This window comes from Chanos chanos, chromosome 3, assembly GCF_902362185.1.
Source record: "Chanos chanos chromosome 3, fChaCha1.1, whole genome shotgun sequence".
In the NCBI taxonomy this organism is placed as follows: Eukaryota; Metazoa; Chordata; class Actinopteri; order Gonorynchiformes; family Chanidae; genus Chanos; species Chanos chanos.
The window spans coordinates 49,620,905-49,647,347 of NC_044497.1; the positions used below are offsets into that span (position 1 = coordinate 49,620,905).

Consider the following 26,443-nt stretch of genomic DNA (forward strand, 5'->3'; position numbering starts at 1 on the left):
AGATTTAAGTGGACAGTACCTGTTTTTAAATAAGCGCCAAGTTTTGCTCTATTTAAATACCGGTGGCATTGTCCAATCGGAGCGCGTTTTTCTTGTTACCCATTCACGAACGTTTGAATTGCACAGCAACTGCGCAATGAGCTATCCACTTGATTCTTATAGGAAGTAACACCGACAATACCAGTGTCACCCCTACCGGGCCAGTAACACGTCAACATTTGATGTTCCAATCTGACCTACAAGATTCGGTCAGCACGGATTTGACAGACTGATGTAAGTGACATAATTTTAGCAACAACTGGCGAAGGAGCGGTTAGCGAGCCTTGCTCTCTGTAGACAGGTGGTGTCAGAAATGCTTCGTAAAGAACTCACTAATGTCATCTACTTAATTTCTTATTTAAACAGTCAACCTGTCTGAGACATGGAGGTAGTTCGCTGCATCCCCACCAGGTTTTCTTTTTGGTGATTTGACTTGGAGCAGTTAGGGCCTTTTTTTAAACATTCAATCGATATCTAGAAAGCTGTGCTGTCTGTATTTAGCCAGAAGAATCCACCACTGGTTAGCCAGCCTGTGCTGCAGCTACTAAATAAGGTCCTGTTCCCTTTTACGGTTTACAGTAATGTTTGCTGAGTTTTCTTGGTTATTTCTTCTCAGTCAGGTGACTATATGTCAAAGCAATGGACCCTGTAGAACTGCGCACAACTGTGAAAATACCACATGGATCGACAATTATTCTGTGACAACGTATAGTAATGTATTAAAACGTGAGTTACTACTGACACACTGAGCGCTCGTTCTGAAACTAAACTGTATTAGTATGTGTTCCATCTAGGTGATGGCATTGCGAGCATGTGGATTCATCATATTCCGCCGTCTGGCTCAGCGTTCTCCCCCTGATAACATTGAATACCTTCTCTTGCAAACTTCTTACGGTGAACACCACTGGACCCCACCTAAAGGTGTACCTTTTGAAATGGATATTGTGACTTTCTTGTACTGTACAGCCTTTTAGTTCTGTTCAAGTGACCACAAAACAAGGCTATTAATTCTAACTTGATAATTGATGCGCGAGTGAATGATAATTAACGCCTGTGTTCTTCTGTTCATCAGGCCACGTTGATCCGGGGGAGGATGACTTGACAACCGCGCTGCGGGAGACACGAGAAGAGGCCGGCTTAGGTGCAGAGCATCTTCGTGTGGTGGATGGTTTCCTGCAGGAACTGCGTTATCAAGTTAGGGGTAAGGACAAAGAGGTTCTCTATTGGCTGGCCGAGCTCCGAGACCCCAACGTGGCTGTGACTTTGTCAGAGGAACATCAGGACTACCGATGGGTCAAACTGGAGGAAGCATGCAGACTGGCAAAGTATAAAGATATGCAGGACACTCTTCAAGCAGCACAAAATTATCTGGAAACAAAGGAAGGGGCACAGTGACCACAGTCTGCTGCTGTTTTGGCAATGTCTGCTAACTCCAATCTTGCAACTTCGGTCATTTGTCAAATGGATATGGTAAAAAATCATGAGGGAGAAGCTCAAGTCATTTGACACAACAGGCGGGCACAGTGCTATACTGTGCTGTTAAGGTCCCAGTGATCTTTGTCTTTTTACAGCCAAGTGCTTTGTCAATATTTCACTATTTTTCAAATCAATAGGATACAAAGGAAAAAAAAAACACACCTACTGTGCAACCTTTATCTTCTTGCACCATTTTATTTTAATCTTTAATCTTTACTGTTCCTTTCTCCATCTTTGTTTGGACAGACTGCACTAAATTGGAATAGTTTATATTTCTTTGTACAAACTTATGCTTAGTACTGTATGAATACAAAAATATGGCTAATAACATTTATCCTGAAACTTGAATGGCAGTGCTGAAACTAATACATTTAAGGTGAAGTTCAGTCTTTGATCAAATGTTTGCCCATGTTAACATACAGGCTCACTGTAACCCTCACTTTTATTCTTGGTACCTAATATATCCTTTTTTTTTTCCTTACACCAGTTACATAGTTTGTTGTATTTTTTTCAGTAAAACATCCAGAGTTCATTACAAACCGAATGTTCACAAAAACACACTTGATTTACTGTGCCACTAACAATAGTTTGCAATGTTGATGGCACACATCCAAACAAATGATGGTTAAAATGTCAAATGGATGAAAGAAAAAAGACTTACTCCTTTCCAGTGGAGTCTTTTATTTATCTCGATACTGTTCTCACTGGTTCTTAGTGGAGGCGTGACAATGCAGCAACTTTCATTATTGGCCTTCAAGATAGGATGGAAAACTATTTTGACTTGGTCAGCCTGAGTAAGTTGCATAACGATACATTTATGGGATTTCAAAATGTAAACTACAAAAAACATGAGTAGATTTTGGTCTACTTAAATTACTTAAGCAGAAAATTGCATCGATAGTTTGATATCATGGAGGCAATAGTCAACATGGGCCAAAATGTTAAGAAGGATGAACTTCCCCCTAATGCCATATTGAATACACAATAAAGTACAGCATGTTTTTCATGCAGAGTGCCGGAAAGTCAAATTAAGTACTCGTCTTTCCCTTTCAGACATTACGGTTATTTGTGTCACTGCTCAGTGGTTTTAAATAAAGCCCTTAAAGAGCCCTTGGTCTCAAGGTTTCATTCTGACAACTCATTTAGATGTCTTACTGAAGTACATTTTAAACAATGTTGAGACATCTGCTGTTGACTCAAATGTTAATGTATTGCTGAACATTCCATCTTCTATCACAGAGAAATAACCATTCAAAATGTGTGGCCTAAAGATTTAATTGCGAAGGAGTGAATAACTCCCATACATACACACAGAAACAGCAATGAACTGTTTTGTGACAAGCAGTCTCAAATGTTCGTATCTGGACATTTCTCAAACTGAAATACACATGTCCTGGATAGAAACAGGTTTGAGTTCCTTACTGAAACAGGTTCCTTTTTGCAGAGAGATTTTCAACTCTAAGTGATTTTTTTTTGTTTGTTTTATCATGATTTTTGTTTTTTTTTTACACAGCACTACAAGAGAAATGAAATCAACTTAAACCAACAAAGATTGTCATTCAGAATTCTCTGCAAGACCACACTGTTCATGGGAAAAAAAAACTAGCAGTTTTTGTTGGTGTCCATGTGAGAAAAAGCATAAGGTCCTCTACACAGTGCTGGAAAACTTCAAAAAAAAGAACACACTCTTGACACACACATAATTAAATCCTGCAAGACAAATCCACTGTAGACCATTGTTACAACACTTTTGGGGGTATAAGATTCCAATTGTGATGGTGTGAAGTGCACAGGGGTATAGATTGCCTAGAGTCTCATGAAGGGAATGAGAGCATCTCTACTTTCATTCATAACATAGAGAGCAACAGTCCTCCACAAAATCTCAGTTTGTTTGTTTGTTTTTTTACATCCCGTGACCTGTTGAAATTCTTTTTATACCAGCTTCGTTGATAGATTCCGTTTGAGGGGATAAGAAAAAGGTCAATGTTTACTGCCGGCTAAGCGGAAAACGAGGGGGTAAAATTCCTTCCTTTTTATCCGCAACCCTTTGCAGACAGATCTGAATGTCTCTTCTTGCAGTTCAGACAATCAGCTTATGCTTATTAGTGTCCAGAGCTGGTTTCCTGGGATGCAGTGGACGGAGATCCCAAGGCATGTCAAAGTCCTGTGCCGCATTCAATGACACATTAAAAAAAATAATAATAATAAAAGGGGAACGGAAAAAAAAACAAAAAACACTGAAACAAACACACTTGCATGCTCTTCAAAACTGCAGGTCTCCATAATACCAGCAGAAAAATGCAGAAATATTCGGCAAGGGATAAACAGGCTTTTCAGTTTATCAATATTTTTCAGCCCGGAACCTCGAACCCATGGATTCTTAATCCCCTGTACGTATCTGTTCTTAAAGAGGTCAGTTTTCATAGTCTTAATGACTGGAACAAAATCATCTTTGAAACAGCTTTACGTAAAATCAAACGGAAAATATGCCAATGGGTCAGGTGCAGCTCTTCAAGTTGCAACTTCATACTTTAATCTGCATAACTGATCAACAACACAACTGTGAAACATTATTTTTGCTAGAATCTGTTCAGTTGAGTCTCTAGATCTTGTGTCATAACAAGACAGAGCAAAACTGTGGTGACGGAACAGTCTCATAGCAGATTTGTTAATCCAAGTTCTCATGGCATGTGTGAAATAGAAACTAAACCAAGTGTTTTGGGGTGTACTTTCATTTCATGTATTGTGACCAGTTTTCATATCGTGGTTGCAGTAGTAATCATATGCACTGCTGTAGCACCTGACAGCACACTGGAGTGCTGTAAGATCTGAAACAACTGAAAGGTTAATGACTCAAGTAGTTCCATTAAAACTAAATGACAAATGGCTCTCACAGTCACTCAAGAGTTCAAAATGCAGTTTTAGCTACTGTAAATATCAGCTACTCAGTCAAAAGTGGAACTGCTCAAGACACTGTGATTCACAATTCTACGATGGAGACGAAAGAGAATGACTTTGCTTCCCACCCCCCACCCCTCCCCTTTGATCCTCTGTAATCCCTTACTCCTGTCTCTTTTCTTTCCCTCGCTCTGTCCATACTTACCATGACAGCCTAATTTTAGAGGAGAAAGAAACTAGAGTCATGAATACATGGCTGTGGAAGAGAGAAGCAAAAAATCATTTTTAAGCCCTGGGTTGTTCAGTCATGTGAACAGTGCCAAAAGAGATGTGAGGAGAAGAACGACACATTCATTCACGAGCGGTGATCAGCCTGTCTCGCTCCGACTAAAAAGACGTGGAGTTGTCAAAAAAGGAGCTGAAGGGTTATGGTTAAATGAATGGTGAGAATATGAGCAGAGGCAAGACTGAAAAATAAAAAGGGGGAGTAGGGGGTGTAGAAGGAAAAGGAGAGAAGAAAAGGGGTGGGGGGGGGGGGAATAGCGTGCACTGTTTTTAAGAGGAAAAAGAATGACCCAGCCCCTCCCTCCCTCCAAAAAAAAAAAAAAAATATCTCAGTGATCTAAAAAGAAAAGTCATCCAGGTCAAGAGCACACTTTGAAATTACTTTGTTGTTAGCTGTGAGACAAAAAGCTGTGAATATCCAAAAGCCCTGAGGTTTAGAGGCAGGGGGGGGAAAGTGAATGACAGTTTGGTGGAGGTGTAAGACAATTCTGTGGTTACTAAGATGCGGGAAACTTACCCAATAGCTCAAAAGAGCAGTGAGAATGCAGGGGGGGTTTTAAGAGGAAACTTAAGTGAAGATTGTAAAAGGTACAATGATTGGGGGGAAAAAAAGCTCATAGTGTAACATTTTGAAGGGAACACTGAAACGTTTACATGTAAAACACAAACAAATGAAATGAAAGACACACGAGACAGAGACACGAGGCTCTGATAAGTAGGGGTGGGGGGGGGGGGGGGGGTGGAGTGTCTCGTGGAAAGCGGAGGGAGGTCAGGAATCCTCGTTTCCTGAGTCCTCGCCGTCGTCAAAGCAGTCCGCCCCCATTTCCCCGCCCATACTGCCGGCCTCCCCATCGTCGTCATCATCGTCCTCTTCCTGAATGTCGTCGTCGTAAAGGTCGTCGTAAAGCAGGTCGGAGCTGCTGTCGTGAGAAGGCACTTTGGTCTGGATGCAGTACTCAGCCAAGGTGGTGGGCACTTTCACGCCGTCCCGCTCAGCATCCGCCTTTGTGGACACCACCTGTTTCCTGCACGGTGGGGAGAGAGAGAGGAGCACTTAAGATACGATGGTACGTTTACGCTACACGCGCGATTGAGCTCTGCAAACAGATAAAAACGTCTGTACCGGATGATTTCGGCGTACTCCTTGTCCTTGCCCTTGCTGTCCCTCCACTTGCGGAACATGACGGAGGCGTCCACGTTAGCCGGAGAGAAGGTGTTTGGCTCATTCAGCAGAGAGATCACACTCAGTAAAATGGTTCTACACACACACACATACACACACACACACACACACATACACACACACAATCACATACACATAAACAAACTTAGGGATTACACAATACCAGTGTGTGCCACAAAAATGTGCATAAGTTAAAAATTTAACCCTCTTTGGTGTCAATACAACCAATTATACAACTTGAAATATTAATCTGTGCAAAATGTGCTACGATTTAATAGCTGAATGAGCCACTGTTTCATCTGAGATTAATAATGCGAACTTTTACTTGGACTAAGACTGAAAATATCATTTGCTTTTACACCTTAACTTGCCTTTAGTGGGAAAATTGAAGTCTTATGGTTGTACGTTACCTGACATTCTGTGTGGGGTTCCATCGCTCAGAGGGCAGCTCGCCACTCTGAGGGTCATCCACAGGGGGGTGCAAGATGGAAATACACACGTCCCCATTCTGTCGTAATAAAAAAACGTCTCAAACCAGGCCTGCTCACAGAACAACAATTTCCATCAAGTCAATATGGCTTCAGCTCAATCTTACTAATAAATCAGATAAATAGAATATTCCTATTAATCTTATTACTAGTGGTGGAAACATAACAAAGAATGAAAATCGATATAAGGACATAATAAAACTACTGTTCAGTGATAAGTCTCCATAGTTCAAAGAGCACCTCTCACCTCATAGATATTCGGGTGCCACATCTTGGTGAGGAAGCGGAAGGTTGGCGGGGAATATGGGTAGTCGATGGGAAATTTGATATGGGCCTTGAGGGAGAAAAAGTACAGACGTGAAAACAATTTCAATCACATTTGGGGTTCATTTTCTGGCGGAACAGAAAGTAAAAAGGTGGGAAAACACACTACAAAAAGAGAAAACAAAAATACTTTTAAACTTTCTAATTCTTCTTCTTCTCGACATGGATTGAGACTGTGCAGGCGTAGACTGGAACAGGACAGAATGAACATAAGGATAAAGCACAGCTGTGATCAGAACGCAATGATATGGGACTCTTGGAAAATGAGGATTCCTTTCAAACCCAACTGTTTATTATGTGACCAATGTCTCCTACTTTTTCTACCAATTTAGACCATCTTTCAAGAACAATCAAGACAGACAGCTGAAAAAGAACATGATACTAGAAGAAAATTTATTTCAGGACCTACAAAGAATCTGATGTTGCTATCAAATGTTGGCGAACAGAAATTTCCAACATGGACAATACGGACATGATGACAATATGGACATGGTGTCCTGACATGAGTGAAATGAGCTCATTACGTTAGAACTTCCAATACAACAAACTTAGGATCCAAGTGGGAGGGGTGCATATCTGGTTCTGTGCAGATATCTTTATCTGTCTCCCGGCATGCGTTGCTCCATACGTCAACACACCCATACTTTCATTCACACTCTCAATCCCCTTCGGGGAATATGCTCCTTTAAAATATACCGCTCGCCCTAACTTTAAACAGAATAATAATTTCACGATTTACATGTGTTATAGTGTTAATTGTGAAATGAAAATTGAGTTTTGTTACATTAGTAGCGTAATGAGAGAAGCAGTGGGTTAGGGGTTGGGGTTACAGTGATCTGGATGTTGCTGCACGCTTAAAGGATAGAGGTGTTACTGCGTTAAGACTCTACAAACGTTGCTATGAATTCAAAAGCATGATGTACTTACAGTTGACATAAACAATATTTCAAGTAATTGTCTGTTCAGATGTAGTTGTTTGTTCAATTTGCCCCGTAAAGGCTGAACTTCCATTTCTAAAGGCTGTATCTGACCATAGCACAGACAGATTGACATAGTATCTCTCTAAATCCTCACGATTTCCTTGTAATTGCCAAAGCACCACGATCGTAAGGGAAATGTGAGAGAGAGTCACTATATACCTCTCATTTTCTGCTCACACAGTGAGATGCCATTTATATCTGCCAAAGCTAAAAATAGAGATCTGGAGTATAAGAATCACAGTGCCAAGGTACCAGAGAGGAAAAAAATGGGCTCACAAGACAAAGTGGGAGAGAGTGACTGGGAATATTGAATAAAAATGACAGAAGAACAAATTGTGTTTTTAGCTAAATCCAACTTCTGACCACACACTCTTGCAGGTGCAGCAAGTGAAGACAAGGGTTAAACCATTCAAACTTTATCCCAACTGACCTTAAAGTATCCCCCTTCATAGAGTGTGTTTGGAGGTCCAAAGATGGCCACTTCCCAGTTGTACAGGTCCGACTCTTCCACCAGAGTTATGCGGAATCCCTCCACTGGCTCCTCCTGAAGGGACTTCAGCTCAAGCATCAGGGCCTTCTGAGAGCTGGGCATCTGTTGATGTGCCATGTCAGTCTGGCCAGTTCATCCGGATTTAAGGAAAGAGCAGGAGTTCTATATTATTAAATAATCTTTTTGACGTCAGTTGAAAACAAGACTCACACTTTTTGTACTATGCTCTGACCATAAATTTTTACCCAAACTTAAAAGATGCTATACATTTAAATACATAATCAAAGTGGGCCGAACAAGACAGTAGCAAAGTCGTGTATGTTCTGGTCCATTTTAATTTTTAAAAAAGGCATGCGTGACATAGTGAAGCAAATACCATACTGTCAGGTTAATTGTAGCTACAGATAACTGTAAACGCCGTTACCTAAAAACTAATAGTGCAAAAAGTAATTGTTAAGGGATAATTCATATTACCTGATAATCGACACTACTCTCCAGGAAATTGGAGGTTTGTTCAAATAGGTTGGACTTCTTGACTCATATAAATGTGACTTGGTTGCTGAGTCCTATTTTCTGACGCACGGTGGCCCGAATTGATCAGTTGTCCCGAATTAACTTGTAGTTTTATAACACTCAAAATAATAAACACAACACTACACCAACTTGCAGTCCCTCGTCTTTGCCAACATTAACCTACGTATTCAATGATCGCAACGCCAGAAAAATAATAAACCATTGAGCTTCTATACTAACATTAGCAACCGATCTGTTGCAGCTAGCAGAGGAGAAGACGAAGGGGAGGGAGGTGTCTGTCAGAAAATGTCCTATCGTGTATTGAAATATTTTGCTTTATGCAAATCACAAATTTATGCCTTTTATTTATTGCAAACAATGCTGATCAAACCATAACTTTCACTGTCATATCTGCATCCCGCTGATTCGTCCTTGTTTCGCCGACCGCACAGCTGATCCAGTGGTTGTTTACATTTGTTTAGCTATCCCAGGTTTGAGACAGCCCTTACTTCATCTTGCGTCCTAAAACCAACCTGCATACGAAGAATATACCTCTATCGAAAGGTCTGTATCGCTCTTAACGCTCTAACACCCTATTAGGGAGGTACGTAATTGTTCTAACGATCGCACACAACGCATGTAGAACACTGGAAAGGAAAATAAACGAGCAAATCAAAGCCAAATATTTCGCTAGCTTTCCCCTAAATCGCCCTGTCGATGCTTCCGGTTATCATTGCGCGTGTCTGCAGGCGTCCCTACGCAATATACGTAAGCACGTATACAAGTATGGGAGTTTTGAGTGAAATGTATTCGAACCATTTTCGCCCTTTTAAGCGAATGTGACTGAAGACTCCTTGTACAATGTCTTATTTGCACACGTCTCCGTCCTGGCGAACCTTACAGAGTATTTACATTGTTTTCAGGACAACACCATTAAAATACAATTTAAAATGTATGTGACTATCTGGTACACAGAGTGAAAACAGAAGGCCGAAAATTGTTGGACTACAAGGAGGGGGAATATCCATCCTACGTGTAAACTGTCAGACAACGATGCTGTGTTAATTTTGGAGACATGTAAAACATAATTGGCCTCAGTCTACTGTTTGTCAGCAGACTTGGACTGGAAGTAAAATGTCAGAAAATGACCTAAGCGAAGTTAAAATCTCATCCCACCCATTTTACAGTTTTAATGAGGCTGTATGTAATAGCCTACACCCACGAATTTTTCTAAAACAAAAGTGTACAACTAAAGTGGATAATATATATGAAGAGCCAAACAAGCGTCAAAATAAAAACATATATTTGGTCCAGTGAAAGATCCTTCTGGGCTTTTCAAGGCGATTTTGTCGTTGTTGACACTACAAATACAATTGTGGAATTTGATTTATGAGAAGTGGAGTTTTATATGGGAAATGGACTGATTGATGTCCAAGATCTAATTACATTCTACACAAAGTATCACAGGGAGATGGCTGAAATTATTTAATTCATGGTGGTGCGTTCTATGGAAAGTTGTGCCCAGATTTCGTCAGGGCTACCAACATGTGTATCAAATTACCGTGTATGTATTTATATGAGAGTAAAACTGGCGCGTTTCAGTCTACTGATTACACAATGTACTATGCCACTTTGGCTCGTTGATAGCTTTAATTAATGTTGCTTCATTAAACAATGCCATTTCTTATAACAAGATTACTTGGACGAGACGTTTGCGGCTCTTTTTTTTTACTCCAGATCGTTCGATAGCTTTGACACAGGCAATCAGTTCCTTCACTATAGCTGATATTGGTACGTACTGTAATGTTCTGTGTGTCTGAACTGTTACGCCCTCACTCGTGTTGAACCCATGTGCAGGGGTGGACACTACTGACGAAACATTGTACATTCGATCAGGATTGGTTAAAAATGTAGTCTTTCACTGGAAAATGTATCGTCACACAGGAACCAAAGGAGGGGAAACGGACAAACCAAGATGGCGTCCCGCGATGAAGCAGGAAACAGATTTGGTTTGGAATAAAACTAGTTGCCGGAGTGAGTTGTTTCGATGGTGTCTCTTTCAACAGGAGTGACAACACAATTTGGTGTCTCAAGACCGAGCCTATACTGGTAAATATAGCAGTGGAAATTTTAAATAACCTCAGTTTCAGTAGGGGCGGTGGCAAGGGATAGGGGCCATCCTCCAGGCCGAGAGGGCTATGCTAGCTAACTACCTGTACAGTTGTAACTGATCTGGACTTTAAATGTTCTGATGTTAGATACCATATACCATAAAATTTGGGTTGTCCGGGTAGATCCGCATTAAGTTATTTTTTTATGTAGTTATTTTGATACGTCTCGTCTCTCAACAATGAAACCAAGTACATAATCATGGGATGTGTCTAAAGACGAGTATTAGAGTGATCAGAAATAGAATTTCGTTTAGCCGTTCATGTAACTAGTCATCAAATATAGCTGACCATTAATAACGTGTACAACAGTAATATTTGTCGTCGAACTTCACTGTGTGAGGGTGTATTTGCGGCCGGCTTAGTTAAAATACATTGCTGTGATCTGCCAGCTGCACAAATATTGTCCCTCTGGTTGCACCGAGGATCAAAATGAAAGGAAAATTTGCGATTTTTTTTTTTTACCTGAAAATATGTGGAATTTTGAACACATTGGTATTATGCGAATTGTAGTCTAACTGTGCCGTAATCACGTGAATGACCTTTGATTAATCTATATTTGAGTGCTCTGTCGGATTCTTGCATTATGAGGTCAGCTAGAATTAGTCATACACTTTGTTTACAGTCGTCTTTTGCTTCATTACTCGATAACATCAAAAGTCCTCTGGTTTCCTGGTTCCCCTTAGCAAGAGAGTCATTTGCATTAACCTCAGTGAAGTTAAAACATTGCGCAAGCTTTTGGACATGACATTACCAATGGATATGTTTTCACAGAATGATGTTTTCACTGAATGATTATTTAATGACAGAGAGCCAATTATATATGATCTTTTGATACAGATTGCTACTTGAGTCTTGTCTCCTTCGGATGATTATTTTATCATTATTTTGTGTTTTGTAATTCTTTTGCGCTGCATTTAAGGTATTGTAAATACATTATTATAGCTTAATTGTAAGTAAATTACTCACACCTTCAAAAAGTACTGTCATTTAGTGTTCCAGTTAGTGTTTGTTTTAAGTTTTAAGACAACGAATGTTTAGTGAGTAGCGATTAACGATAAGTGTACGGACCGTGAATACAGATTATGGTCACATAGTTAGGTAGCTAAACACATCATCACAAGCATATTTCTTTGGTCGATTTTTAAAGCTGTTAGGCCAATTCTAGCTAAGTCTGAAGGGATTTGATTAAAAAATTGTCAATACAGCATGATGAATTTTTGAAGGTTGCACATTTTTGGATAAAGATAAAAATAAAAAAAGAACGTTTGGATTTGATGTGGCTGTAACAAATAGTCATCCTCGGGAAATTTCTCACTGTGGCTCAGTGGTTAGCCTATGTTTTAGTCCGGGTCAAAAGGAACCATTCTGGAAATATTTTGAAATATAGGCCAATTGTTTAACATTATCATAAACATACTAATGTTACTATGTTATCAGTAAAATACATTTGTTGTTTTCAGTTGACCAAATGAATACTTTTCCTTGTCAGGTAGCTGCATTAGGACAAAACATAAATCAATTGGCTGTGAAAGATCTGTCACTTTACCCTTGCATGTAAAACTGCTGTCAGTTCACTTTTGCCACCACACAGCATTAACTGGTCAAGAAGAACTTTTGACCTATGGTCATTCACAGCAGAGGGTTGTTGCTGAATAGATCATTCCATGGCAGGGTGTTTCAACTGGTACCTAGTCATTTCTTTCTTAATGACGAGCACTAGGCTTGTATGCAGTTTTATCTGTCTTTTATGTATCAGTCATGATCCCACATCAGCGGCTATTACGTATGGCGAAACAAAAACGTTACATTTGGCTCTAAAATGCAGTTGCTTGTGTATCTTTCAGATCCTCTAAATGGCTACGAGAAAATCTGGATCCGATATTCACAACAACGGTAAGTTTGCTGGTCTGCCTATCACGGCTGTTGAAATGAACTACCTCATTTGCAATTTAATGACATTTATTTAATTTAACCTGTCCTTGCCTTTTTCTCTCTCCCCCTTCATTGATCATTATAGGACCCGTCAGCTATCTTGATGATGTTCCTTTCAAGCTCAATGACAAGTTCCGCTGCCCAGCTAAAGTGGGTCTCCCCATTGGCTTCTGTTTGCCCAACTGCAGTGCTTTGCTGTCAGAGATACAGGTTAGTCTGACTCTGACCCTCCTGCAATTACTATCATACAAAACCTTGTTTAGTATTTCAGTGCAATAAGCAGCATATTTCTCCTTGCATCATATTCAGCATCTCTTTCTCTCTCTCTCTCTCACCACCAACAGTATGACTTCTCTCTGGAGAAACGGAGTGTGCGTTGGGGAGAGGAGCTTGCTGTGGCCAGAGCTGCAGAGGCCCAAGCAGCGGAGGCAGCGCGTGCTGAATCTGCAAAAGAGAGCCAGTCCACCTCTCAAGATATTGACGCAGGTTTGGCCGGTGGGAAGAAAGCGCGTCCCTCTGATGACACAGACCTTCCACCCCCTGCCCTGAACCCTGTCCTGGCAGGCCTTCGGCACAATGCCATCCTCACCCCCCTCCCCGCCCCTAGCTTCGGACCAACGCGACCTGCTCCCAGCAACCCGGCACCACAGAGCCTCAACTTAGCAGACTTTGAACGAGAGGAGGACCCGTTTGACAAACTTGAGCTTAAAACGCTGGATGACAAAGAGGAGCTGCGCAGCATCCTCCAGAGCCAAACACAGTCGTCTGTTACGCCTCCTGAGCCACACCCCTCCTCAAGGAGTAGCACTCCACCTTTGCAGGCCAAACAAGGCCTCTTTCATAAACCCAATGGGCTTGTGGGACTGCTGGACTTGGACCGACCTGGGAGCGGGGGTGTAGGGAACCCCCGAGGCCAGATGGACATTGATCGCCCCTGCAATATTCGTTCACTGACTTTCCCCAAGCTGTCGGACCCTGGGGACTCCCCATCAGAACCAGCCCAAAATAATTACACACCAGCACCCTCGCGCAGTCTAGCTAACGGCACCCCACCACCGCTGCAGAGAATAACACCACATACCAACACTAACACCTCCCAAGATTCACCGGGCCACACTCAGAACGGGGCACCAAAGCAGGTACGTGTACACTCTCGCATGAATATTGGCAGAACCTCATTGATAGGTTAGGATTCCCAAACACTGGAGCCCTTTGTCCAGCTGCAGTGCAGTCTGTCAGTTCTTTTTTTCACCTGCTTTTGCCTGAAATCTTAAGCATACCCACTCTTTGTCTCTACCTGTGCAGTCAAACCCTGTCTCAGTGGCTGGACCTCCCTCCTGTCCTGGAGGTGGGGCTTTACTCAGCCTCTCTCCCAGTGAGAGGCAGTGTGTGGAAACCATAGTGGGCATGGGCTATTCCTATGAAGGTGTGCTCAAAGCCATGCAGAGGCAAGGACAAAATGTTGAACAGGTAAGCTGCTTTTGGTCGTGTTTTTAGAGTGTGGCCAAGTAACAATGAGTAAGAAAATGCACTCACTGTTTACAACAGCGTTCTCAGGAATGTAAAGGTTTACAACAGCTACTTCAGGAATGTAAGGGTTTCATGTTTTCATATCCTGAAGCTGTGGTCCCATCGTTCGTCATCGGTGTCTGGTCAACTTCACAAGAATGTTCTGACGTGAATTGGGTGTGGAGAAAAATTGAAACTGGCAAAACCTTCCACTGTAGCTAATGATGAGAAAAATAATACACAGTTAAAAAAAAAACACCTTAAAACCCTCTTAATGCCACCAAATGTATTTTTGCACCTGAAAAGTAGCTGAAAAGTTCCTTTTCTCATTTCTGTGTGTTTCAGGTGCTAGACTACCTGTTTATTCATAATCGTCTGTGTGAGCGAGGCTTTGACGCCACTGCTGTGGATGAGTGTCTGGAGATGTATCAGTGCTCAGAGGAAAAGGTTGGTATACACAATAACATGTATAAAAAGGACTGGATTAAGATGCCTAATGCTTAGATCTGGAGACTAAGTCCAACTGTAAATTGTCTTTATACTGAAAAGCGTAAACTAGAATTTACGTGATGCTCTTGTGTGGAGATACAAATATAGAAATAAATGTTGTTGAAATTGTCTCCCTCATGATAGTGTACAGAAAAGATAAAAGAAATATCTTTCATCAACTATTCACAGTGCATTCGCAAGCATAATTTGTAATTTTCTTTATTGTGTTCCACACAATTTGAAAACAGTGCTGTCTTTGTATACAGTTAGCACATGCTGTGTAGGGTAGCCTGAAGACCTGTTGTGAGAAGAACCAGTGAAAAATGAAAGCTCTGTAAGAATACGAAATGAACTTTTATAACAGTATGCTTTAACATAGTGTCTCATCCATGTTTTCTCTCAGGCTTTAGAGTTCTTGCAGCTGATGTCTCGGTTTGGTGAGATGGGCTTTGACAGAGATACCATTAAAGAGGTTCTGTTGGTCCATAATAACGACCAGGACAAAGCACTAGAGGATTTGATGGCCCGTGCCGCTGCGAGTTGAACCGATTGGACCTCCTCCTCCTCCTCCTCCTTGACCTGCCCCTCTCCACTCCCTCAGCATCCCCCATGACAGAGAGAAAGTGAAAACCAGGGGAGGGGTGTGGGCTGAGGAAGGAAACATTTCTGTTTTCTTGGAGACAAGACAAAATAAAAGATGCAGTGTATACCCCTGAAAACATATGCTGTTGAGCCGGGGCTTGATTGAACCGTACAGCGGCACAGTCATTCCCTCTCAATTATAACCTTCTTAAGTGATCTTAGTGATGGTGAGGTTTTGGAGAACTGAATCCCTGTGTTGAGGAGCAGACGCCCAGTAGTGTGTAGTTTAGCCATCACTGTAGAGATGAGACTGAACTGGGTGGTGACACTGGGTGATGCTTGATGGAGGGTTTGGATATGCAGAGTGAACTGGGAGGAGCTCCTTGGAAACCCAGTTTCATAGCACTGGACTCAGACAGACTCTCACAGCTACAACGCTGCCATCCTCTGCTGCTGGGCAACCGACAGGCTTTCAACAAACAGACTGGAAACTATACATACACACGCACCATGGCAGAAACAGAGATCTCAAAAAAAGTGCCCTTTCTGTTATTGCGACTGGCGTTCAGTACTTAATGTTCTCTCTTTGTTTGTTTGTTTATTCATTCATACATTCTTTTTGTTTTTTGGCTGGCAAAAACTATTTTATTTGTTCTCTAAGACATTCTGGTTCTTCTTGCTCTGTTTTAGGAAGTACTTAAACGAAAACTAATCATCAAAGTGTAAGTTAGGGGGGAGGAAAAAAAAAAAAACAGAAACAGAACAGATGAAACTACTACTACTGCCCCTGTTGGTTTTGCACTGGAATGGTCCCCAAAGCAAGTGAAAAGATATTATTATTTTTGGAAATGCAATATTTGAAAAAAATGACAACACATTTTCATTCAATTAACAATGTGGATATTGCACAGGCACTCGATCACAAATATTAATATAAGATTATTTAAAAGTATGTACAAAATACACTGACACTTTCAATCTATAATAAAGAGGAAGAGACATTAACGTGATCAGCAAATGGATGAAAAAGGTGACCTGACAGGTTCTGTTTAACAATAAAAATTTTAAGGAGAGAAATCAGCAGAAGGCCGAAAATCAGGGCTGGGTTGTCACCCTGGCATTCCAATGCTTTGTTGAGTGACGAAAGTCCGCTTATATAATGGAAACACCTCAACTGCGTTTTAACATGGCTGTCGTCTGACCAGAGTTGAGTCGACTGAGTGGGCACAGGAAATATATGTTCACAGCAAGAAATACAAACCTGATTTTATTTTTCTCCATCGTATAATGGCCACCCTAATGTCAGTGGTGTCACCTACATTTATTTTGTTCCTTTTCTTGTATAGCATTTAGGTAAGATGGAGACAGTGATTGACTTCCTATTAACCACCAATCATCCTGCTGTTACTCAGTGTAAATACCACTTAAAAATACACAAAACAGACCCAGTTCACCCATTTATTCAAATGTAGGAATTCCATTTGACAACGTATTCAAAGGGCGATTAAAACATCAGGCACTTTACTCTCCTGCAGTACAGCCCTCTTTGCTAACATGGAACAGTGTTGACTTGTTGACATCAAAAGCCATTTTAAAGTGCCATGAATTGAACATCATGGTGTGCCTGCATCTGCTATATCCATTGATTCTCTACCTTGTTTGTGGATGTTACCTCTATTTGCTGATAATCATGCAGGTAGACACTTGATTCTGTTTTTAAAAGCTGCGGGAAAGCTGTTTCTAAATATACATCCCTTGTGCTCTGTCTTGGGTAATCAAGCTCGTAACCTGGCGTAGAGTGAGATTAAGGGCTTATTGGTAATACAGCAGTGGTTCACATGAGTGAGCTAATGCTGACTAACAGCTGAAACTGTGTGAGAAAGCATTTTGTTCCAGTCTTGCATGAAAATGTGAAGGATTAGTCACGAAAGGAACAGCAAATTTAAACCAATCCGAACGAGACTGCTACATTAACAGTGGTGTACTTCATCCTGGGTGAAACACTGTGGTTGTTCTGTGTTTATACAACCACTCACAACACTGCTACTTGAAGCATTCTCTGGAATTAGGTTCATTTCAAGATCACTGCCTCACCCCTTCCCTAGGTACGGAAAAAAAAAAGTCTTTGTCTTTGGTATCATGCCTTGATATCTTGTTCCATTACTGTGACTTAATGCAACTTAATCGCTTCGGTTTAACCTTTTAGTTTCATTTTGGAAGAGTTGGTACATGTTGGTTCATCTTGAAAACTAACATCGGGGTAGAGGGAAATGGGTGCACAGGGTGCATCTACATCCATTTCTATTTGTTGATTTCCTTAGTCAAAGCCACTGAAAATGCTGAGCTAAATAAGGATAAAGGTACAAGAAAAGGTCTCTCACAGGATTGCAAGGAATCAGAAAACATAATGGCCTTCTGCACAACATATTCATTATATTGAGAGGAACATTGCTTCAAATGTACAGTCAAATTTGCCACATCTATGACAATGGGAACGCACAGGCGTTGAAATGGGCAGAGCTATTAAATCTTGGTTTTGCGTCTTAATGATAGGTTGATTTGGGGCCGATTGCTCCTAAAATGTCATCAAAAATTGCTCAGTTTTCTCATGAATCATTTGGCAATTCTGTATGATTAAACTTACACTTATTTTCAAACAGTGAGTGTATTTTTTTGGGTGCTGAAAATGAGTTTTCAAAAAAGAAAAACTGCTACACAACTGTATTTTTAGTTGTAATGAGTAACAGTACACAAATTGTCATATAAATGATATGAGATCTAGTTCCTGCAAAGGAAAAACAGCAAAGTTATATTAATAATATGCCTGATTCATTTTAGTATAAAATATCTTCTATATTAACACACTGAACTTGAGAAATTGGAACACAGAACATTTATCACATCATCAGGAGAAACAGCTGTCCTTAGAACACTTCAGCAGGCACTCTTTGTGTGTGTGTGTGTGTGTGTGTGTGTGTGTTTATGTGTGCTTTCATGTGCTTTCAGGCAGGGAGCATACACAACATAAAAATGCCAAGCTACAAAAAAGCAGCAGGGTGAAGTTTCGAGTGTTGTGAATGCAGGTCAGCAGTTACAAAAGAAAAATGGATCCAGGGGTAGTCCAGCCTGTTGCAGTGGAAAGAGCTCAGTGTGTGTAATACTCAGTGACCATGTATGGTCAGAGTCATGGTACACAATGGTAGAAATGCATGTATGCAGACATTCTCAGTGCTTGGACACAATTAGGTGCCACAACAATGACTGAAGAAAATAAACGTGTCTTCAGTATACCTCTGATCGTTTTTGACAGGATATGTTATTTATGTTATTGTTCTGACTCATGACTTTGACATGAAAATTGACGTTTCAGGTCTCACGTGAGACGTTTGCAGGGCTTGAATGAACCATAAGCATCCTCGGATGAATCTACATCGTTTATATACATATCTTGAGGGAAACTTAAGTGTGTCCTTATTATCAGCAGCAGAGTAAAAAGTAATTGCATACATTCTTCAACAAAAAATTCAACAAAAATATATCCTTGTGTTGAACTTGAACTTAAGTAATGTTAAAGAACAACTCCTTACTATTGTACACGGACAGTTGCCATGCACCTATCACAAATTTGCTAATGTTGGGACGTAATTGTGCTCGGATGTTGTTTTTGTTGATATTCGATTTGACTGCGGCTGCGCGCGGCCTAGACATGTTGCCGTTGATGACGCGATCTCTGAAGAAAGGGGAATAGAAGAAGGGTGAAAAACAGTGTCCGATGCAACGAGCTGGAGCTTTCGCTCAAGCTTCCCTACCAAGGCTAAATATATCGATTTGACTTAAGAGCAGAAGTGCAACGTTAGTGGTGGAGTGTTTGGGGAGGGGTGTCAACGTAACCTTTGGAATAATCTAGCTAGCTAGCTGAACCAGTCGACAGGCGCTGCTTCACAATCGGGCAGCTAAACAACAAATCGCCATTATATGATCCAGTTCCCATCGTCACCATTACCCTCCATGTGGGTGAGGGACCTGTGTGTATCGGATTATGGCGAGGAAAACAGTTAGCAGGAAAAGAAAGGCAGGAGAGCCCAAGGAACAACAGGTAGGTGATAGTTTAACTGGTTTATGCTAGCCACGCTAATTTAGCTTCCTAGCTAGACCTAGCTGGTGTATATACATAAGCTAACTAATTAGTCAAGGATTCTGTCATGTGATTATATTGATTTCAGTCAGTACTTAAGTACATAGAATTAAAACATTAAAACAAGTCAACCCGTAGTAAGTAGAACTCATCAACTAGTTTGTCACAAGCCTGCGTTAGCTAACCAGCGGTTAATTAGGCCATTTAGCTGACCTGTTAGTTGAGGTAGCTGATCAGTTAAAGTAGTTAGCCACCGTTGTAGACACGGCAGACAGTTGAGGATGTAGTTCGCTTGAATAGTGGGAAATTGTTGTCGATTGAACGTCGATGAACATAACTAAATGTGCCTTGGTAATGTCAACTTGGCAAGCTATCTACAGCTGACAAAGCGTATTTATAGCTTGGTTAACTGGTGTAGTTACACAGTTATCTACGCTAGATCGTCAATGTTAATTTAGCTGTTGACAGTAAGCCGCTGTATTAGGCAAGTGTTGACAAATAAAGGAGTACATTTCAATGTCTGGCTAACCTAAGTGGCTCTTTAAGATACACAGGTAAGCCTTGTGTAGCAAATTCATTTAGCAAGCGTATGCTGCTAACCAAGCAAACCAGCGGTGCTAATTTACCTGTCCGTCGCGCCAGGCTATCTAGGTGAGCTGGTGTTAACCTGCCAGTCAGCTGTCTTGTTAGCATGCGAGCATTTCATAATCAAGCCATTGAGGTTTCAGCCCTTGGGTTTTTAACATGGGCGGTAAATTAACCATTTAAAATTGTTGGAGAAGGAAAAATGACAGTTGTGCTGATAGTTTGTAAATATCAGAATGTCTACATGTCCGATATTACGGACATCTGTTGTCGTGGAGACTATATGGACGTCTACTTCGACTCTAGGGTAGAACAAAGTGTAGTGTAACTGGCTTTTAATTGTTTATATTCCTGTCTAAAGCCATTTGTGACTAAGAACGTATTGTGTTCAGCTGGCAGCGACAGCAATGTATCATGACATGACTACTTTTGTTGATAAGTGATTTATCTGTAGGTCCGTCTTTTTGTTGACATTTAATCTCTTTCTTAATTACAGTCACGGCCTGTGCATCCATGACACTTATACCATAGCTGATATTTGTCAAATTATGCTTAAATTATCATGAGTTTTTTTTACAACATTTATTTGAATAAGTAATTGACATGTACTCTTAAATAAAAAAGGGTTACTTGTGTAGCACTAATGTAAATGTTACTTGACAGGAATTTACCTTGCACGGAACACGTGTAAACCCCAAGGCTGTAATACAATCATAGACTTCTGCAAACTAGTCCAATAGTCTTGTGTTTTGTATGCTACTGACTGTGGTGCTTTTTTTAAGTGTTGACAGTCATTTTGTGGATTTATCATTCTCCTGCCAATTCACCAAACTGTTATTATCAGGGAGCATTTGTGCTTTTAGAAAAACAGGTATTTTGCATTGTTTAATGTTTCATAAGAATATTATTTGAAGAACTTTATGATGTGATTTTCTGAATTTGAATGTGTGGTCATAGCCAGCTGCCAGGCTGACCTCTTAGTGGGGGGCTCATGTGAGTGTGGGCTAAGACCCTGCCCTGACCTACTTGTATGCTTAGATGTGGGTCAGTGACATAGTAGTAATGGCTATTGGCCTGAGGCACTTGAAAGCAAGTCGGAGAATAGTGGGTAGGGAAACGGATGTTTTTATGTATGAAGACCGAGTGGAGTGGAGTAAAGTCAGTGGAGTAGACACAGCAGAGAGGACAGACAGGGTAGATGATGTAATTTTGGAAAGACAGTGCCTGGCTTTCTTTTTAGGCTTGTTTCAGCAGTTTTTATAAAGTAGCCTAGTTTCTAGCAGTGTAGTTTAGCAGTGGTTTGAAGACTAACCAGCAACGGTTTTTCACAGCTTTGTTCCGGACCATTGTATTACATGATGACGCATTAACTAAGTCAAATTGATTTAAATTGTTCATTCTCACCAGATTGCAGTATTATTGTTACTGGTGTACGTAAGGTTGAGGAGTAATCAAGTCTTTTGACAGGGAATAAAATGTTGGCCGTCCCGTGACTTAATACTAATGATGTTTGGTTCTTTCAGCCTGCCAGATCACAAGATACACCCTAACCAACTTCTGCCAGGCCATATTATCTTTGTCTGTAGGATGACTAGTTGTGCATCCCTGTGTCATTACTCATTGATCTCCCCTTCGTACCTCATTTTTATGTGATGCCAGAATTTGGTTTTGGATGCTTTGTCACATAGGGATAATACAAAAAACAAAATAAAAGAAGAAGCTATAATAAATAACACCTCTTTCCAATAGAGCTGTGCACACTCACATTGAGCCTTAATTTACGGATGTAGCTCTCTGACCTTTCTGTGCTCTTATTTTGCCTTTACTGACCAGTGTTGATTACTGATACACAACAAATGCGCTTTCCTGTGTTATCCTTGGGCTGTTTGCTTTGTTTTCGATGGGGAGGAGTTTTGTTTTTTTATTTTGCTATCACATGAGGTGGACCTGTGGCCAGCTCATTATGAGGAAAACGAGCGAGATGGCTTTGTATGTGACCTGAGTGATAGAGAGCTGCTAAGATAATTACAAGAGAAACAAACCTGTGCTGTTCGTCATTGTGTTTCCTCACCATATTACATAACCATTTAGAATATAATTAATTATGATTGATGCTGATCTTGTCATGATAATGCCTTAATACCTGTCAGCTTTACCTATCTGTCACTCTTCCAGGTGGATTGGTGCCAGCCTGTGTATAAGCGTGCCCGTGTCTCGACCTCAGCGCGGTATGCCCAGCAGTGGTGGCACTGCCGCCATTCAGTGGTCTGTGCCCTCCGGGGCCGAGAGTTTCGACCCCAGCAGCAGCATGAGTTGCAGCTTCAGCGTAGCCTACGAGGCTTTGCTGCCGGTCGTCTCCCAGGAATCCTTAAGGAAAGAGAGTTCTCTCTGGGACGCCTCAATAAAGTGTTTGCCTCCCAGTGGCTCAACCACCGTCAGGTGGTTTGTGGAACCAAATGCAATACAGTGAGTTGATGTGGGCTATCCAAAACAATTGTTGAGTGATAATTGTTTTTTAATGAGTTTTATTACAATTCAGATACCCCATTACTATTATCCCTTTTTGGGTTTAGGGAACAATTTTTCGACCTGTTTGTCTTTCGATCAACTCAATCAATCAGAGCTCTGTTTCTTAGATAACTACACAAAATGTACATTATATACACTATTGTGTATTTAGTATCAATAAAAAGACTAATATTTAAGAGGACACCAGTCAATTTTTGTTGAACGTTGTAAAACTGTTAAATTCACAGGAGAAAAAGCACAAAAAACAGTACATACATTACGTTTTCAAAGATGTTTATGAAAAATGGAAAAAGAAAAAATGTCTTTGAAGTGAAATTGTAAGACTTTATCTATGAGAAAGAGGGACACTTCTGCTCATATAGTCTTAGATCTGTGCCCTTGAACCAAAATGGAAATCTCTAAGGGTTACAGTGTGATTTTCTCATAATCTAAGTGTTTTGGCTAATTGTGGATTTCATTTTTTCGCATGCAGCTGTTTGTGGTTGATGTCCTTACGGGGCAGATAACACGGATCCCCATGCTGAAAGACAGAGAGGGACATGGTCGAGTCAGCCCATACCCTCCTGGCACAGGTTCAGGAGCTGGTTTGGATGCCCAGCTGGGCTGTGGTATTCATGCCATTGAACTCAACCCTTCTGGTACCTTACTGGCTACTGGTGGAGACAACCCCAATAGTCTGGCTGTCTACAGACTTCCAACGCTAGACCCAGTCTGTGTTGGCGATGTGAGTCTTCTCTCATGTCCTCCCTTTCTCTTTTGCTTTAGTAGTGTCTTCTGTATATTACTGTTTTCATTTGACTCTGTATATCCTCTTAAACATGGATTTTACAGGAGCTAATGTGAATATATTTGGTTTGTGTCTGTCGTCTGCAACACTCAAAAGTGCTTTATCCCCCTTGTGGCAGGATGGGCATAATGATTGGATATTCTCAATTGCCTGGATCAGTGACAGCATGGCCGTTTCAGGTGAGAGGATCACAGAGTGAACCATTTGTCTGCTCATTTGTCAGTGCCTAAAGAGTCTACATAAAAACCCCTTCTCTTAAATGTGATCAGTTCACATGTAGTGTCTGCTCACTGCTCAGGAACTTTATCAGTCTAACAGTCTACATAGTCAGTGTATCAGTTCTACACAGAGCCAAGTATCCTACTGTCTGTGTCATTGGAGTTTAGAAAATTCTTTAAGTGTTTGTTTATAGCTTTCTTCCTGCTCCAAAGTCCAATTAGTGTTAGAGGGAACAGAGGAAAACCAGTGTTGCTAATAACCCGTGATCAAATAGGGACTATAAGGATCTTATCCAGTAAGCTTTAGTACATTGTTAAGAGAGTTGAATGGACCATAATTTACATTTTATCACTTTGATGTTGAACCATGACCATGTCATTCTTTAATTTCCTTCTGTGTTAGGGTCACGGGATGGTTCCATGGGCCTGTGGGAAATTTCGGAAGACGTACTGAATCAGGCAGAAAGGCGACAGGATGAGGAAGGAGTTCCCTGCTATTCCCATATCTCCCATCGGGCCCTCAAGGACATCCCTAAAGGGTACACCCACCCGTACAACTGCAAAGTGCGCGCCCTGGCCTTTAACAACAGCCACAAGGTCAGTAACCATCCAGCCGTCCATCCACCACGAGAACATACAGGGTTATGCTCACCCCTCTCACACGGCTGTTTCTTCAATGTCACATGATCACCATTCTGCACTTTAGTGACTTGCGTGCTGGAAATGAGCTAATCTGCGACATACGTATTGTCTGCCCAATTAGGAGTTGGGTGCTGTGTCCCTCGATGGATATTTTCATCTCTGGAAGGCTGAGGACAACCTATGTAAGGTGCGTAAAGGGGTTTGTGAGTTATAAATAGTCATTTTGGTACTTGTCTCTGCTCGAGGTCATACTGTGCGTACTGCATAGTGTAACATAGTAGTATCCTATTTGACCCCTAGGAGCTGTCTACCAAACTTCCACATTGTAAAGAGAATGTGTGCCTGGCCTATGGACTGGACTGGTCTGTGTATGCAGTGGGCTCCCAGGCTCATGTGTCCTTCCTGGACCCCCGACAGTCGTCTCAGAACATTAAATCTGTCAGCTCACGAGAGCGCGGCAGTGGTAAGTTTACTTACAGGTGCTCATACTTCAAGACAGATTGTGTGCAGTAGATTTTTTTAAGTGTTTCATATGTATGGTGTGTGTGTGTGTGTGTGTGTGTGTATACAGGAATCCGTTCTGTGAGTTTCTACGAGCACATTGTGACAGTTGGCACCGGTCAGGGGTCTCTGCTCTTCTATGACATTCGAGCCCAGCGTTTCTTGGAGGATCCATCCAGTCTGGCCGGCGGGTACCGGCAGCGCCCAGGAGAGGGCATCCTTAAGCTCACCACAGGGAAAGGCTGGCTGGTATGCCCCTTAACTCGTTGTCTAATTTACCCTCAACAAACCTCATCCAGTAATACACCTGCTCTAGAAAATGTACTTATTGACATTTGGAAGTTGAATGCAGTTGTCATTTTATTGAACCCAAGATCATCATGGTTTGTTATTATGTTTCTCTTCAGAACCACGATGAGACATGGAGAAGCTACTTCTCAGACATCAGCTCCTTCCCCAATGCTGTGTACACACACTGTTACGATGAGTCTGGCACCAAGCTCTTTGTGGCTGGTGGGCCTCTCTGCTCTGGCCTGCACGGAAATTACGCAGGCCTGTGGAGTTAGCCTCCATCCTTCCTCCAGCACTCACACAAACATACACCGTAGTGCTCCCTCCTCTTTTTTCACCTCCTCCGTGACGCACATTTGCTCTTTCACTCATCTCCCCATTTTAGTCACCCTGCCCGTTTTCACTGGGCTCCTGAGCATGGACACGATACTTCATTTTTTTACTTTTAAACTTTGACACTGTCCATTTAATCCTGTTCTATACATTTGCTTTTTTTTCTATTACATCTCAGCTGTCCAAACGTCTTTTTCAACGTTTGCCCCAAAGCAGGTCTCTCACTGTCTGCTGAGAGTGAGTGAAGGATGGGAGTGGAATTTCTCCCTCATTGTCTGACTGCACATCCCTCTGGCGACTACATTTGAAAACAAAGATGTATATTAAACTATTTAACAGCCACACACCAGGAATTGGATTTTTGATTATGTTTTACTCATTACTTTTTCATCCTGACCTGGAGAAAAGTGTGTCGTGAGCCTTGAATTCTTGATAACTGGGTGTAGCTTGTTTTGTTGTGGACTATTCCAAGACTCTGCAGTTTTAATCTCTCTCTCAGCTCAAGATGGACTGAAATGTAAAGAGAGAGATGAGAGAAAGATGACGAGCACTGTGTTGTTGAGTGTGGAATATGACTTTGGTAAGAGATGCAGAGTATCTGGCTCCTTGGCCTTACTCCACAATATCGTGCCATTATGACTACAGATTAGGAGAGGGGCCGGAAAGAACTGCATTCAGAAGAGAACGAGCATGGAACAGACAAATCAAGAAAGGATACAGTGCCAGGAAACAGTCAACAATGACATTCTTTTGTCTTTCTCCCTGAAATGATAGAATGTCTGTATTAGATACTCAATGCCTGAGTATACTTCTTTCTGTTTCTATTCTGACTCTGCTCTGTGTGTGAGGTTAACATACTCCTATTATTATTATTATTATCGTTATTATAGATATTTTACCCAATTTTATTATTTATTTACTTAACTCACAATCACTATAACTCATGGTTTTCAGGTACTATCATATGTGTCAGTGTTTCCTCTGATGTTTTGTTTTTGTCTCCAATACAAAGGGAAGAGTAACAGTCTACTCTTCCTTTTCCCATGTGCAGAGGCAGGGAAGT

The 26,443-nt window shown here is 41.2% G+C and overlaps 4 protein-coding genes across 5 annotated transcripts; 3 read left to right on the plus strand and 1 right to left on the minus strand.

Moving 5' to 3' along the window:
- The first annotated feature begins 162 nt into the window (after nt 1–162).
- Nucleotides 163–2,601, plus strand: nudt2 (nudix (nucleoside diphosphate linked moiety X)-type motif 2). Its single transcript, XM_030769382.1, has 3 exons — nt 163–273; nt 834–960; nt 1,112–2,601. The coding sequence occupies exons 2-3, from the start codon at nt 837–839 to the stop codon at nt 1,432–1,434; spliced, it is 447 nt and encodes a 148-aa protein (XP_030625242.1). The 5' UTR covers nt 163–273; nt 834–836; the 3' UTR covers nt 1,435–2,601.
- Nucleotides 2,602–5,419: 2,818 nt separating this feature from the next.
- ube2r2 (ubiquitin-conjugating enzyme E2R 2) lies at nt 5,420–9,370 on the minus strand. The gene is made up of 6 exons (XM_030768498.1): nt 8,638–9,370; nt 8,104–8,286; nt 6,617–6,703; nt 6,292–6,389; nt 5,822–5,956; nt 5,420–5,723 (listed from the first exon to the last, which is right to left on the minus strand). Exons 2-6 carry the CDS (start codon nt 8,278–8,280, stop codon nt 5,468–5,470), a joined length of 753 nt encoding a protein of 250 aa, XP_030624358.1. The 5' UTR covers nt 8,281–8,286; nt 8,638–9,370; the 3' UTR covers nt 5,420–5,467.
- Nucleotides 9,371–10,654: 1,284 nt separating this feature from the next.
- On the plus strand, nt 10,655–16,223 carry ubap1 (ubiquitin associated protein 1). Its single transcript, XM_030768496.1, has 7 exons — nt 10,655–10,785; nt 12,692–12,740; nt 12,865–12,989; nt 13,124–13,918; nt 14,085–14,249; nt 14,634–14,735; nt 15,181–16,223. The coding sequence occupies exons 2-7, from the start codon at nt 12,701–12,703 to the stop codon at nt 15,319–15,321; spliced, it is 1,368 nt and encodes a 455-aa protein (XP_030624356.1). The 5' UTR covers nt 10,655–10,785; nt 12,692–12,700; the 3' UTR covers nt 15,322–16,223.
- A 2,892-nt stretch (nt 16,224–19,115) lies between these two features.
- dcaf12 (DDB1 and CUL4 associated factor 12) lies at nt 19,116–26,201 on the plus strand. 2 transcript variants are annotated; one of them, XM_030768491.1, is made up of 10 exons: nt 19,116–19,455; nt 21,170–21,172; nt 22,255–22,545; nt 23,081–23,332; nt 23,514–23,574; nt 24,017–24,210; nt 24,377–24,442; nt 24,556–24,718; nt 24,827–25,005; nt 25,164–26,201. In XM_030768491.1, the coding sequence occupies exons 1-10, from the start codon at nt 19,399–19,401 to the stop codon at nt 25,320–25,322; spliced, it is 1,425 nt and encodes a 474-aa protein (XP_030624351.1). In that variant the 5' UTR covers nt 19,116–19,398; the 3' UTR covers nt 25,323–26,201. The 2 variants fall into 2 exon arrangements, with proteins under 2 accessions (XP_030624351.1, XP_030624350.1); XM_030768490.1 differs by lacking the exon at nt 21,170–21,172.
- The last annotated feature ends 242 nt before the right edge of the window (nt 26,202–26,443 follow it).

Excerpts from the sequence above, each read along its gene's own strand:
- nudt2 (XM_030769382.1), top strand. The coding sequence starts at position 837 with ATGGCATTGCGAGCATGTGGATTCATCATATTCCGCCGTCTGGCTCAG. Across the intron at positions 961-1,111 it reads CCACTGGACCCCACCTAAAG|GCCACGTTGATCCGGGGGAG; the intron begins GTGTACCTTTTG and ends TCTGTTCATCAG.
- ube2r2 (XM_030768498.1), bottom strand. The coding sequence starts at position 8,280 with ATGGCACATCAACAGATGCCCAGCTCTCAGAAGGCCCTGATGCTTGAG. Across the intron at positions 6,390-6,616 it reads GGCACCCGAATATCTATGAG|AATGGGGACGTGTGTATTTC; the intron begins GTGAGAGGTGCT and ends TTATTACGACAG. Across the intron at positions 5,724-5,821 it reads GAGTACGCCGAAATCATCCG|GAAACAGGTGGTGTCCACAA; the intron begins GTACAGACGTTT and ends CCCACCGTGCAG.
- ubap1 (XM_030768496.1), top strand. The coding sequence starts at position 12,701 with ATGGCTACGAGAAAATCTGGATCCGATATTCACAACAACG. Across the intron at positions 13,919-14,084 it reads AGAACGGGGCACCAAAGCAG|TCAAACCCTGTCTCAGTGGC; the intron begins GTACGTGTACAC and ends CTACCTGTGCAG. Across the intron at positions 14,250-14,633 it reads AAGGACAAAATGTTGAACAG|GTGCTAGACTACCTGTTTAT; the intron begins GTAAGCTGCTTT and ends TGTGTGTTTCAG.
- dcaf12 (XM_030768491.1), top strand. The coding sequence starts at position 19,399 with ATGGCGAGGAAAACAGTTAGCAGGAAAAGAAAGGCAGGAGAGCCCAAG. Across the intron at positions 23,575-24,016 it reads TGACAGCATGGCCGTTTCAG|GGTCACGGGATGGTTCCATG; the intron begins GTGAGAGGATCA and ends CTTCTGTGTTAG. Across the intron at positions 25,006-25,163 it reads CCACAGGGAAAGGCTGGCTG|AACCACGATGAGACATGGAG; the intron begins GTATGCCCCTTA and ends GTTTCTCTTCAG.